The sequence below is a fragment of the Rhinolophus hipposideros genome, assembly GCF_964194185.1.
Source record: "Rhinolophus hipposideros genome assembly, chromosome: 25".
NCBI classification, from domain to species: domain Eukaryota; kingdom Metazoa; phylum Chordata; class Mammalia; order Chiroptera; family Rhinolophidae; genus Rhinolophus; species Rhinolophus hipposideros.
The window spans coordinates 16,174,613-16,189,494 of record NC_138071.1 but is presented as its reverse complement, the minus strand read 5'-3'; the positions used below and the strand labels follow the sequence as shown (position 1 = coordinate 16,189,494).

Below are 14,882 nucleotides of genomic sequence, written 5' to 3'. Positions count from 1 at the left end.
TCACCTTCCCACAGGGCCTCAGACCCTCTTTATCCAGCAGGTGAAGGATCCGGAGACAAGTCACACCTAACTGCTTACCTGCTTTGGTGTGGAAGTGTCACTGTGACCCTCACTATTCACCTGGTCACACCTGGAGATACTGTCTGGAAATACAGACCGTAGCTGGTGGCCCCCTCTTAACAACTACTTCGCACCCTCAGCCGCAGGGAAGGGAAGCGCGTTTTCATGGGTAGTGAGCTGCCTGTCTCCCGGCCGCACCTGTGTATAGTAGGGAGATGAAGGCCAATGATAAGTGCCTGTTTCCAGTAGGGGCTACAAGGTGCAGCTCAGCAGAGCTGGCCAGTGACCGGGGCTGACCTCAAAGGGGCGCAACCCGCCCCCTGAGGCCCAGGGTACTAGTTTCTGCTTAGTCGCGTCTGTGCCCTTTTTACCCACCTCAGAAATTGGCCAAATGAGTGAATGCATGCCAACTACTCACAACTGTGTCTTCTCCATCGTCTCAGTTTTCCTGGCTGCAGTGTTGTTTTCCTCACCCAGCTCCTTCTCAACAGCGTCTGCCCTGGTTCTCAAAGTAATGTGTGGCTGCAAGGTGACTTGGTACGGTATTCCAGCTGCTGGCCTAGCTGCGCTCACTGTAAATCACGTATGAAAGATGTGGTTTCCTCAGTGCATTGGAAGTCACGCTTTAAATGGACAACACTGCGTATTTGAAGTACTCAGGAGCCCTGGATGAGAGCAGCGTAAAAGCAGCATGTGAGTGTGGGCCCTTTTGAGCTCGGTGGCCCAGGACCAAGGTTAACTTTGTGCTTCAGCTGATGTAGGTGATCCCAATCGCCGTTTCGTATACTCTGCCGAAGAGCAGCCATTGCTTCATCGTTCGGTCGTTCACCCATTTCGTCATCCATTTGTTCATGCGTTCCCACGCATTGGAACTGGAGAGAGTAGTGGTGCAAACGGCATAATTCCTGACCTCCAAGAGCTGATATTTTTTGAGAGGGGACAGCATCAATGTGCAGGTACAACAGAGTTTGTAAAATGTGAGACTCAGGTGGGCACTGCCTCCTGTACTAAGATGTCGTCTGGGCATCTGAGACGAGTGCCAGGGTCCGAGATGGCTTCATTTGAAAAATGAGTCCATAGATGAGGGGCTTGGAGGTGGGGGTCCTGGGCACTGTAAGCCACCTGTGCAGAAGGCACAGAAGCATGAACAGGTGGAGAACATTCCCAGAGACCTGCCAGCGCAGCCCTCAAGGCAAATGGTGGGCAGACGGGGGACATTGTGTTCGAGTATAGAAGTCAGCACGTGTACCTTCACACACCCCAAGCCCCCCCGGGACAAAGCCTCACTCGTGGCAGAATTCTAGTTGATCTCCGTGGGCAGTGGGACCTGGAGACTCTTTGCCATGCTGCCTGCTTCCTAGAAAAGAATAACCTAGTCAAGAGAGCTTGGGGAGAGACAGTTCACTGTTTGGCTAGGAGGCTGGATTTTTCGGGGTTAGAATTCTTTCATGAACAAGTACCCAAACTGAATTCAGTACTGAATTCAGTACCCAGTACTGAATCCACACCGCCTTATGCAATAGGGGACGTCTGGCTCATGGGACTGGAAACTATAAGCATAGAGCTGGCTGCAGTGCACATGATCTGTCTGAGGCCCCCAGGACACTCCCTCCTCCGGCTCAGCTCTCTGTGTTCAGTATGTTGGCTTCCTTCTTTTCAGGCTCCCCTCCCATCCGCCCACCCCCATGGGTACATTATGGTGCCCCAGGTTCTTAGGCCAACACCGCTCGAAGGTCACACCCACTGAAAGAACCAGAACCTTCCCCTTAGCACTCCCATCTAAAGCCTTTTTGCCTCACAGAGATTCTGATCCAACGAGGCACCCATTCCTAAACCAATCACTGTGACCACCCAGCCCTGCCCGGTGCAGATTGAAATGGACCAAGTCAGGTGCACACCCTTGAATAAGGGGTGGCGTCCATTCCCCCAGAAGCTTTTGGGCCGAGAGAGGGTGACCGGGTGGATCCTCAGAGGATAAATGAATGGCAGCAAAAAACAACTGCTGTCCACTATCTCTAATAGCGTCTTTCAAATTATTTTTAATCATAACTGTGTTATTCAGGGTTCTCCAGAGAAACAGAAACCAGAGAGATTGATTGATTGATTGATTGATTGATTGATCGATCGATTTGAAGGAATTGGCTCACACAATTACGGAGGCTCCAAGTCCAAATCAGCAGGGTGGGCCCTCAGACTGAAGATTCAGAAGAGAGCTCGTTACAGTTCTCGTGCAAAGGCCGTCTGCCAGCAGAATTCCCTCTTGTCCAGGGGGAGGTCAGTCTTTTGATCCATCTTCCACTGACTGGATGGCCTCGCACTCGCATTATAAGGGGCAGTGGACGGGACACTCAATGTCCACTGATTTCAAAGTTAATCTCATTCAAAAACATCCTCACGGAAACATTCAGGATAATGTTTGACCACATTCCTGGGCACCATGGGCCAGCCCAGCTGACACATAAAATTCACCATGACCATGACCAACAGTAAGACCTACGTTTACCTCACACTCAACACACACATCGGTCTACATGGGCCGACCCAAAATCCTCACTAGATTGTGCTGATCCTTCCTACGTGTGCCCTACTGTTGTTTTTCTCTTCTTTTTATTTCATTAAAAAAGCATGCGTGTTTCACCCCCGTGGTTTCTGGTCTCGTGATAGGTTGTTGAAATGGTCCTTTTGAAATACCATCCTAGGGCCTGCGCATTAGCGCTCTGTCCAGATGGTCAGGGAAGGTCCTGCGGGCAACGGAGGGAGATTGTGTGCAACCTCAGCCAGGATGTGTCCCTTTCCATGCCTCAGTTTCCTTCTCTGTAATGGAGGTGTACTTGTGAATACGGTATCTCCTCCACCTAACAGGGCTGTTGCAAACAATCAACTCAGAACGAGGTAATGTATGTGCAAACACCTTGTAAACTCCGAAGTAATTTTGTGAGGTAATTGCTATTTTAAACTACTCTATAATAACTTTCTTCTCTACCACTCAGGAATCTGAGAGGATGGTGCTATTTCATGAAAATTCGTTTGAGCTCTTCAAAACCGCCACGTAACACAAAGAGAACCCCAATTTCTTTAATCAAAATGATGATCAGCTTCTAAAAATCAGTCCCATCGCCCCTGAGATCATTCAGAATGAAAATCTGATTTCAAAGAAGGGAAAATTGTAGTGTGTTTGGGTTTGATTCGGAGGCTTTCATCTTCTCCTGCCTTCTTGCCACTTTCCCACTCTCCTTAGCGCAGTGCGTCCTTTGGGGTGATTTGGAGGTGACTTGGTCACATAACTTACCTTTAAGAGCCAGAGTTAGGCTGAATGCTACCTCCAATACTTCGTCTTAAAACCAGCCTATTGATGACCCGAGAGAGAAATGGTGGGTGGGCCCTGGCATTGGGATGAGGGTTTTGGAGGCTGGATCACCACTTACAAGGATTGGGGTCTTGGAATGGAAGCCATACTGGAAGCCCCAGCTTTGCTGGAATGGAGCAGCCTCAGTCAGCCCGAGGGGCAGGCACAGGTGGCAGCTCTGCCCCCCGCCCCCCCGTGGTTCTGCAGAGGGGTAGGAGCGTGCACACAGGTTGGGTCACCTTGGCAATGGTGCCCGGTGAGGTCTCTGATGAGGCAAGTTGGAGCCCACATCCTTGCTCATTCCCCTTTCCTTCCATTTCTCCTATTTGTTTTCAAAACAGTCTGTTCGTGGTGTGTAAAATGAGAGGCTGGTTATTCCTCTCACACGTTATTGTTTTCTGTGGGTCCCCCGCTTCCAGGTGCAGTCATTGCAGCATTTTCAGAGGCGGGTGATGAGTGTTTGAGATGCATAACTGTGTCTCATTTCAGTGCCTAATAGAAGATGGAGAATGAGCCTGGCACCTCCGTGCTCAGTAAATTCATAATTACAGGCTTCCTCATCTCGCCTCTCGCAAACTAGAGAACTGTTGATTGGTTTGCGGGTGTGTGAGTGTGTACAGTAAGGAGGGGGTGCGGCAGGCGCCCTTCCCTGGTGCCTGGCAGGTTCCGACATAGGGACTGCGGGAGTTCCCTCCCCAGGGTTGGTGGCCGAGTCCTGACCTGCACCTGCCCATCTGGAAGGAGGGTTACCAGCACAGCTGCAATTGGTTCTTGGCAGTGACGTTCTGAGAGCGAGCTGTGGGAGCCAGCAGAGCAGAGGGCAGCCAAAGAGACGCCTTCTCCAGACAAAGGTCAGGGAGCAGAGGCTGAAGTAGGTTCAGATAAGTCAGAAGAGAGGCCTTAGGTGGTGGAAAGAGCACTGGACTCGGAGTCCAGAGACCGGAACTTGACCTCACCCCACCTTAAACTCACTATCTGACTTCCTGCAAGTTGTTAACTTTTCTGGATCTCAACTGCCTAAAATCAGCAATTGGGGGTCATTAAACTGCAGTATCCCCTACAGATAAAAAGCTTCTAGATTCTTTTCTGATATTTGGATCTGCACAGGCAATTCAGGATGAACCATTCTGACTCCTCATTAGTCTAATTGAGGTGGTACCATCTCGTTATCATAATCCTAATCCTTTTACTCTTATTTCAGTCTCGTCAACTGTCATTTATTAAGCACTTACTGAGTGCCAGGCTGAGGCCATGTGCCAGGTGCTTTCCAGTCCTTAATGCTCTTAGAAGTAAATAACGGTGCCCACCTGATAGGCATTACCTGCCAGGTCATGCCCTGTGGGTCCCAGGGGCTTTGGTGGGGGGTGGGTACTGCTGGATGATGTCCTAAATTTCTGTGTTTGGGGCACATATGAATTAAAATGGGCTTCCGAGTGCTCTATATTGTATGCTCTGGAATTGCATGTTTCTAGAAAGAGTATGGGTTTTGCAGTGTACAAACTTGGGTTTCAACTCCCACTCTGCCACTTGTGAGCCACATGCCTCTGCAGAGCTGAAGTGTCCTCACCTGAGAAGCAGGTAAAACAGTCCTCACCGCAGTGAGCAGTTCTGATGACTAAGTGAGGTAGACAGTGAGCAAGCATTTGCGTGGGGTCTGGGGTACGGCAAATGGTGCACAGATACTGCTGTTCCTCCTTGCTTCCAGCCTCCCTTTCTGCTGGTCAGAAAATAGTTCTCGAGCTTCCACGGTGTGCCAGGTGCTGGTCTGGGGCTATGACCCACGAGTGAACAGGGCCGGTCCTCCCTGCCTTCACGGAGCCCACCGCTCTCAGCTCCAAACTCAGTTCCTTCTGCAAAGAGTCCATTGAGAGAAACAGGGAGTCTCCTTTCTGGGGGCCTTTGCTCCTTTCTTTCAGTTGCTTTCCTTGATCCCATACATTTCCGTCTCAGCCTTGCAGGGCCATTTTGACAAGGCTTGTGGGTCTCTCTTTCCAGCCGTGTGTTCTCCCTGGCTCTCACGAATCGTGGTTTTCAGACTGTTCCTGGTGTACACTTCTTTGCTGTGCTGAATCCTCCCCAAGGAGGCCCTTCCCTTCCAGCTCTGCATGTTCTCTCCAAGTTCATGACTCAGCCATCAATGCCACCCCTCCCCAAGGCTTCCCCCAGCCTCCTCTGTGCTCCTTCACCCCAAGTTAGAAGGCGCTTTCCTCATGGGACTTCCCAAAGCACTCCGTGGTCCATCACATACGTTTTCACCATTAGACTAATTTCGGTTCCTATGGGGTCTGACGGATCCCGCCTCAGCCACCTTCGATCTCATGGTGCCCAGCACATTTCGTGTGTTTCCTGAGCAAACATTTACCACATGGGAAGGCCCTTGCAGGACAGCTGTCAGTTGTGGGGTGCATTTTCTGCCACCATCTTCCTCCTCTGATACTTACTTGAGAAGACCTGTGTTTTCACTGGGGTTTTAGCCGACAATGTCACGTCTTTCTCCTCTCTTCTCTTGGTTTCCATTTCTGACCTCACGCTCTCATGAGGAGGGTTTTCTGTGGCTCAGCAATTACCTTTTCCTTGTTTTTGAGATGTTTGGGAGGGAATGAGAGAAATCACACAGAGCCGAGATGCCCCCAAATAACACGTAAGCCAATCCTCTCCCAATTTCTGTCGAACGGTAAGAAATATGAAGCTGTCCTCTGGAACACACTCAGAAAGCATCTCAAATAGAAATGAATGAGACCGTTAGGATGGAAAGCCGTTTTGTGCCACAGGGAGTTATTTGTGTGTTTCCTTGACCACTCCTTCGAGCGTTTGTTCACTCCCTTTAATGAAAACCTCTTAGGGGAGGTCCCACTGTGGGAGGCAGCTAAGGCCTGCCTGGTTAAAACGACATCAGGGCTCAGAGCACCTGGTCACTGCCACAGCAAGAAGGGACCGAGGATGTGGGGTTTGGATTTGGGCTCCTCCTCGGTCCATCCAGCGAGGGGAGGTGCAAAGGAGAAGCTTCCCCTGCAGTAAGTGTAGACCCCGAGGGCAGGTGGTAAGGGATAGCCCCTGGCACGTGGTTGTTTGAACTGTTCTGCTGTGTATAAGCAATGACCGGTGTACAATCCCATCTGTGCCTGGCGAAACTGAGGTGGTTTAGCAGTTAAGAACCTGCCATGCACTTGGATGGCCAGGTTCGAATCCACCTCTACCTCTCTTAGTGTGCAAGCGACGTAACTTCCCGAAGCCGGACAGTGGAGTGACAATATTACTTACTTCAGAGGTCTGTGAAGCAGGGTCCCTGCAAGAAATGGCACATGCAAACTTGGTCACTTGCACAGAAATTAATAAAGGGGCTCTTGACAAAGGTGTGGCTCCTCCAGAGGCAGGGCTGTATTTGGGGGGGAGGAAGACGGAGGCCCTGTGTCCTCCTCTAGGACCAAATGGGGTGGGCAGGGAGAGGTTCATGGAACCTGGAGATGGAGAGGCCATGCGGAGAGGCCTGACGAGAACCCTGCCTGAGACCTGTTGGCAAGGGTCACAGCCGGTGCAGGCAGCCCATGTCTGCGCCTGCCCCCTCCCCATCCCTTCAGCCTTCGGCTGATGCCCCTGCGGGCAGCACCTAACCAGGCCCAAGGGCAAGGAGCCCGCAGAGGTACAGTCTATGCAGTTCAGCCTCCTGGGTGCAGAGAAGGGTGGAGAGTCGATTTGGGGGGTTGGGGAGGCAGATGGAGGATCCCGGCACTGAGAGGTTTGAAAAAAAGTTTAAGATTAAGGTTTGTCTCGGAAGGTGCTGGACAGCGACTGCCACAGTTAGGCCCTCGGCTGGCAATGGCTGTTTGTCATCATCATGACTATTATTATTACCATCACTATCAGTATTACTGTTTTATTACCGAAGTCCCCTCCTGTGCCACTCCACTCTGGCTGTCCCACACACCCAGGGCGGCCACGTCCCTTGGCCTCTAGTTTCTCCCAGTACAGTTCTCTGTTTCAATGTGTGCAGATGACTTTGAGGGTTCCCCAGGCAAGCTGCGGGGTGACACTCAGCTGCTGCCATTGTTACCTAGCATGACGTCTTTCCTTTCCCGCTTAGGGAGCCTCTACTCCTGAGTCCTGGCCCTCCCGGGAGGGCGCTCTGCCAGTGCTCGTGAGCCGCAAGGACCCGTGTGTGAAATGAAAGCCATGCCTTGGAACTGGACCTGCCTCCTGTCCCACCTCCTGATGGTAGGGATGGGCTCCTCCTCCCTGCTCCCCCGGCAGCCACCCCCGCCGGCCCAGAAGAGGCCTTTGGTCACATTTCGGGGGGAGCCCACCGAGGGCTTCAACCACCTGGTGGTGGATGAGAGGACAGGGCACATTTACTTGGGGGCCGTCAACCGGATCTACAAGCTGTCCAGCGACCTGAAGGTCTTGGTGACCCACCAGACGGGGCCGGATGAGGACAACCCCAAGTGTTACCCACCCCGCATCGTGCAGACGTGCCCCGAGCCGCTGACCACCACCAACAACGTCAATAAGATGTTGCTCATCGACTACAAGGAGAACCGGCTGATCGCGTGCGGGAGCCTGTATCAGGGCATCTGCAAGCTGCTGAGGCTGGAGGACCTCTTCAAGCTGGGGGAGCCCTTTCACAAGAAGGAGCATTACCTGTCGGGCGTCAACGAGAGCGGCTCTGTCTTCGGCGTGATCGTCTCCTACAGCAACGTGGATGACAAACTCTTCATCGCCACGGCGGTGGATGGGAAGCCAGAGTATTTCCCCACCATCTCCAGCCGGAAGCTGACCAAGAACTCGGAAGCAGACGGCATGTTTGCGTACGTCTTCCACGATGAGTTTGTGGCCTCCATGATTAAGATCCCCTCGGACACCTTCACCGTCATCCCCGACTTTGACATCTACTACGTCTATGGCTTCAGCAGTGGCAACTTTGTCTACTTTTTGACGCTTCAGCCTGAGATGGTGTCTCCCCCCGGCTCCACCACGAAGGAGCAGGTATACACGTCCAAGCTCGTGAGGCTTTGCAAGGAAGACACGGCCTTCAATTCCTACGTGGAGGTGCCCATTGGCTGTGAGCGCAGCGGGGTGGAGTACCGCTTGCTGCAGGCCGCCTACCTGTCCAAAGCCGGGGCGGTGCTGGCCCAGACCCTTGGGGTCCATCCCGAGGACGACCTCCTCTTCACTGTCTTCTCCAAGGGCCAGAAGCGGAAAATGAAATCCCTGGATGAGTCGGCCCTGTGTATCTTCATCTTGAAACAGATCAACGAGCGCATTAAGGAGCGGCTGCAGTCCTGCTACCGGGGCGAGGGCACCTTGGACCTGGCCTGGCTCAAGGTGAAGGACATTCCCTGCAGCAGTGCGGTGAGTCGGGGGTGGCCTGCGGGCTGGGGTGGTGCAGTGTGGAGGGTGGATGCAGCCTTCGGCCTCCCAGGGGTGTGAATCCCTGTCCCGTTTTGCAGAGGGGACGAGTATGTCCCATCTCTGGGTCTCACTGGACTCCGATCACCAGCAGCTCAAACGTTCTGTGGCTGTGACACTGAGCTTATAAGAGTCAGAGCTGGAGCTAACACACAGATTTCCTACAGGACACTTTTCTCTATTCCGTGTGGGCTTCCTGGCTGTAGGCGACTGTGCTAGGAATAGGCAGGAATTGTGTTACACAGACGTCATGTGTGCCGGGCATTGTGGAAAACTAGTTGTCATGTACTATAGGACAAGACGTGTTTCTACGCTTCTTGCCAACGAACCCTATGAATCGCTTTCCTGGGAGCTTAGCATGATCATTGCGGGGGGAGGGGTGCGAGGACAGCTTAGAATGAGCTTAGGGTGAGAGTACTGGAGCCAGTCATTCTACATTTGGGATAGAGAGGGAATTTCAGGAGAGTTACGCTTTTAGCCTCTTGTGTATCTTTAGGAAAGTAGATGAGAGTCCAGTGACCATAGAGAGGAAAGCAGAGCTTGCTTAGAAAAGCGAGCTCTGCATTTATTTACCATCTACTGTGTGCCCTGCTCCATGGAACAGACACGTCACAAAGTCAGGAAGCAGTCTGAGAAGAGTTCAAGGTGACGGGAGTGCTGAAGGAAACTGGAGGAAGGAGAGAACGCAGGGTTGGCTTAGGAGGCTGGCTCCGGGCCTGTGGGGCCTGAGGGTCCGGTCTGTCCCTCAGGCTGCTGCCTTGCTGGGTGCTTACAGGTACACCAGGTGACAGCCTAAGTCACTTGTGACCCAACATCCAAAGCATCTGCCTTTCTGAGGCTTGACTTCTGTTCATCTTTAAAATGGTCCAGTTTTTTCTCAACCAATTCTTCAAGTGACTTGGAAGGCTCAGCTGTTGCCATCTGCTATGTCCTATGTTACTCTCCTTTCCCTTTTTCTTGTCCAATTAAAAAGTTAGGAACCTAGTTGGAGACAATCTATCCTGTGATCTTTATGTAGGAGAGGAAAGGAGAATTCGCTCGTCAGGTAGAAGTATGCATTTGCATGGCTCTGATTCTTGACTCCTAGCCAAACTTTGGTGGAATTCCATATTAGGAAATGTATTTGGGTTGATTTAAAAAGTGTAAGTTTCCCTTAGTGTAGTAGGGCCACAAGCCAATCTCTAAGGGTCCTGGCACGCACCCCACCCAGTGTGTGGTGAGGCTATTTCTTTAATCACTGGGATTGGGGTTGGGGCGAGAGGTCAGGAAAGAGAAAGGAGGAACTCAGCAAAGTTTGTCTTTGACGCCCTGACGTTTAGGTTCAGGCTGCTTGCTAGTGGCATTTTGGAGGTCCCTGGGCTGAAACGAAGGAAATGGGAGAGGTACTATGGGCCCAACCAAGCAGCAACAAATTGACAGTCATCGTCAAGCCAGAGAATCGAAGGGACTCTACTGTGTCTGCTGAGCCCTGGCAGGTGACATGTCGTTCACAGGCTTTGGTTTGCAGCAGTAGATGAATGACTCAGGAGAGTCTATGAAACAGGCCTCTGAACTCGAGGGGCCATGACTGCTCCCAGAGGAAGGTAATAAAAGACAGGCCAGATGCTGTGTTGTGTATATGTGTGTTACACACGCAAACATAGTCCCAGGGAGACGTATTAGAATGTTGGCGTGAAAAAGGCCCTTGGAGATACTCTGGTCGAACCCTTCCTTTCAAGGCCCAGCAAGGTGAATGAATTGTTCAGGGTCACGCATCTTGTGAGTGAATGGCAGACACAGCCTTAAGGAGAACCCCCTGGCCTCTCATTACCACACTTGCACACACCCATGTAGACACACTCGTGCACACACTCGTACATGCGTGCATAATAAATCACAATAAATCACAATAAATCACAATAAATACCCCCACGAGCATGTACACATACACCCTAGGTTAGGAAATGGCAAGCTTATGCTGTGTGCTTACTAAACATCTAGTTCTTTGGAGATCTGAGGGGTTGGCTATTTGTTCTGTAGATACTTTTCTGTAGAAAACTTGCTCAAACCCTGTCTTTGGGGGCAATGCTCTGGGGAATAACATCAGTGGCAGGGATCCACTGGGCTGCCCATGGGCAGGAGTTTGGTCCTCCCTGGCTCCCTGCCACAATACAAAAAAGCAAAGTTCATCATGGAAGTCTGCAGAGCTGCAGGTCCCAACACACCACATGGTGGCTTCGGAGAGAACAGAGGAAAAACAGTTTTGCAAGAGAGGCTAATGCCAGGACGGGAGTCATGGAGCCAGATAGCAAGCTTTTGATGTTTCCGTTGGCTTTAATTAGCCCTTTCAAGTTAGAGGCAAGTTGAGGGCTGAGAGCAGAAAGGAGGAGGCCAGAAACCGTGCGCAGGGCTGGCACTGACTCCCCAGAAAGGCCACGCCAGCTTTTAATGCACAGTGTCCGTTTCCTTTGATTCGGCCGGGCCTCAAGTTACTTTGCTCCGGAGCTGTCCGCTGCAGTTCATTTGGCCTCAGCTCAGACCACACGTGTTTCACGCGCCATCCGCCAGGCCAGCCTCCGAAGCACCCCCACTGGGAACCGTAGTGGGCACACCACTGGCAAACCCAGCTTTTCCTCCCCCTGTTCCTACGGCTGCTGGGTCCCCGTTTTTCTTCCTTTCCTACCTTTAGGCAGGGAGGGGTGAGGTGTGAACTCAAGAGTTCTCTTTGTCTCCAAGCCCAAGATTCCCCTGAAGCCCGTGGAGTGGACCCGAATCTCAGATGGCCTCTGTCCTGTGGCATTTCAGCTGTAGAAAAATGGTGGAAGGAAGGGAAGGTACCAGAAGGTTGACTTTTAGGACTAGTATTTTGCAAGGAAGGGGGTCCACCGTGGGCTTTTTCATTGTTATAACTCAAAGAGCTTGGAAAGGGTTATGATTCGTGTTTCATTTTTATCGTGCACGTGTTGTCCTAATTCCCTAAGCTAGACGGTTCACGCTGTGCTACTATTCAGGCTTTTCCGGCCCCTTCTGTTTCCTGGGAACCACATTCCTTCCTCTGAACTCATGTGAGCACGCATCACAGATCTCCTTTCACATCGGCCCAAGCTCTGACCCCTCATACCCCTGGCCTCTGTACAGCTGACGCCTGGCTTAGCATCTGGGGGACTGCCATATCACAACCCCAATGTTTGAAGAGTCAAGTCTTCCCCTTCTCCTCTTGAGATGGTTTCTGTCCCAGGTATTCGGGTGAACGCCCACCCACTTCCCTCTTTTGGGCCGGCACGGTTTGCAGTGGAAGTCACATCCCGTCAGGGACGTGGGGTGCTTTGGGGTACCGGATGGTATGCGGGACCTGGTGAGGGGAAGGGGCTGCAGGTTGGCCTCCTAGGCTGGACGTTTCCTCCCAGGATGCCACCCTGGAGCCCATCGGGTCAGCATGGAGACGCCGACTCATTTCCTCATGGTGTCTGCTCCCGCCCTTCATTTCTGTCTGTCTGCTGTTCTCTCCGCTGCCTTCCACTGTCTGTCTTGCACTCACACTCTGTGCACTGTCATCTCTTAGGGTCTCTCTGCCTCCCTCTGTCTGTGATTGATTCTGCTTCACACCCACACACTACACAAAGCAGCTAATATAGCGAGAGCTCTCTCCCCTGTGCACACATGCACGTGCAAATGCATCCCATACACTGTGCGTCGCTCTCCCAAAATTGGCAGCTGAGTCTCTCATTCCATCGGCACACAGACCAGCCCATCTAAACCATCCAGACTGGCATTCCTCAGCCTTCCCTTCAATTCCTGTCATCCTCACAGGGTGGCGTCTCGGCCTGGATGCTGGCCTGAGAGTGTGGACCTTTGGGTCTCAGCCAGTCCCAGCTCCTGAGATGTCACTGGGCTGGTGAGCTGTTTCCTTTTGCTTTGTGTACGTTTCCTCTTCAAGAAGGAGGTGATCAAATAATATCCCTTCAATAAAGTGTACCGAGACTCCGAAGGAAAGAGAAACACGTAGACACGAATAAATCATAAAAGACGCAGAGCACCTTGTATTTGTAGGACCCTTAAACAGCTTCATAGCTCCTTCGATGTATTCTCCTCTGGTTATAATAAGCACACAGTGGGACAGAAAGGGACTTCCTAATATTGCTGTGATTTTCTTTCATGCTTTTTTTTTTCTTCTCTCCACCAGTATCTGGTTTTGAGAGATTTGGGTTGCGCTTTACCCAGATGTTCTGTCAGTATCCCAGGCCTGAAATGTGCCTGCTGCCTCCCTTTCCATCCAGTACATGAGATGAATACCAAGCTAAGTCATTTGAAGGAGAGGATGCATTTTGGGCCAGACCCTCCCTGCTGCTACCTTCAGGTGTCCCTGCATTTTTTGCAAGGCAGGAGGGAGGGACTCCATGGGGACACAGGGCATTGGCTTCTTTTCATTAACAAAGTTAGTGGAGAGAAGGGGGAAAAAAAAAGACAACTAAAGGAGTTCTCCATTCCGACTCTCCATTTACATTTTATTTCCCTAGTAGATGGGCCCCCCATGCTGTCCACATACATGAAACGGGGTCAGTAGGAAAGAAGAAAGCCCATGTCGTTCCCTGGTCTCACTGTCATTACTGTGTCTCTGTCAGCGTTCCAAAATGTAATGGGATTTGTTTGGCTGATTTATCCCGCGTGCAGGCTACATTATCCAGACCCACACACGGGCCTGAGGAGCAAGAGGGGAAGATACATGGCAGCAAGAGTGGGCTAATAAAATTTATCTCCACTAACAAGGGAATGACCTACCCTATAATTCAGCCTGGCAAGCAGGGCCACTGATTCCCAGCGCCCGCCAGAAAACACACAAACCTAATCGCTGTGGCATGCCCCACTCCGATTCCAGTTCTCGTGGTGCAGGAGACTGGGAGGGGAGTGGGAAGGTGGGCTGTGTGGGCTGTGTGCCCTTGACAGGTAGCCCCTCGGGACCTCTGAAGCGAAGGTACGGAAAGAGAAGGACAGTACCCAAATGGGTTTTACTTGGTACCCTTCCCAACGCTGAGACTTCCCTCGGTCCAGCTTTGGCTACTGGCCTTGCCCCACGGTGGTGGTCATGTGCAGAGCAGGGCGACGGCAGTCTGGGTGCTGATTCTCTCACTTGGTGGGCCGATAGCTCTGGTCATGACGTCGTGGCCCTCTCGGCAGGTCGGAGGACGGACTCTGGGGCTCTCAGCAGCTGAGCGAATGAGGAGAAGGTCGTGGGTTCAGCCCCAGCATGCTGAGATGCTGCTGCTTTCTGACCACTATGCTCAGCAGCTCTTAGGAGGGTGACGTCCCCATAGCTCACTGTTGGTTACAGCCAGGCCTGCTGGGAGTCTGCTCGGCTAATGCCCCACTCTTGGAAAAACAGCTCCAATTAGTGGCATTAGTTTCCTATTACAAGGGTAGCTTGTTATGGTGATAAGTGAAAGACCATTTAGATATCTGGGGGGATTGGGCCACAGACAGTCTCAAAACACACAGAAATACCAAAATGAGTATAAAAGTGTTGCTTTTAGCAAATCGCTTTCATTGTTCCATAGTAGTTAAATACATTAATTCAATGGATGTTTGTCTCCGACACACACATACACGCTCGCACGTGCATGCGTGCACACACACACACACACACACACACACACACACACACACAGAGCTCCTCAAACATCATGACCGTCTCTCCTGTATGTAGGTACCAGCCCTTTGTGAGATGCTCAGAAACACAACACTCGGTTCTTGGGAACGTTGGTGTCATTTGTTGGATTATTTTCCCAAAGCTGAGACACGTCCCCTGAAGCCCCTCCAAGGTGTTTGTCTAACGAGGTTATTGGGGCTGTGTTTGCTGGCTTCCCCTCTCTTTCTCTGTGCCTCCTCGTTTTTTCCTACAATCTCACTGCAAAACACACAATAAAGAATCCTTCTGAGATAATGGGGTCGTAGCGAAGTGGATGAGCCCTCGTTCCCACGTTCCATTTCCCTTGGCTGTGCTCACGTCCAGGTGCGGGGCCAGCCTTCGCCTGTTGCCGGACTTCTCTGTCTCTCAAGAGAGTTCAATCTCTGGGGTCAGCGTGGGTCACCTGCAGAC

General features: G+C 51.7%; 1 protein-coding gene across 1 annotated transcript in view; it reads left to right on the top strand.

Moving 5' to 3' along the window:
- Positions 1-14,882, top strand: part of PLXNA4 (plexin A4) — a 410,115-nt gene that overhangs the window by 58,090 nt on the left and 337,143 nt on the right. The window contains exon 2 of the mRNA XM_081038260.1: positions 7,488-8,752. Coding sequence (XP_080894386.1) covers positions 7,568-8,752 — 1,185 coding nt within the window. The 5' untranslated portion in view covers positions 7,488-7,567. The remainder of the gene's footprint in view (positions 1-7,487; positions 8,753-14,882) is intronic.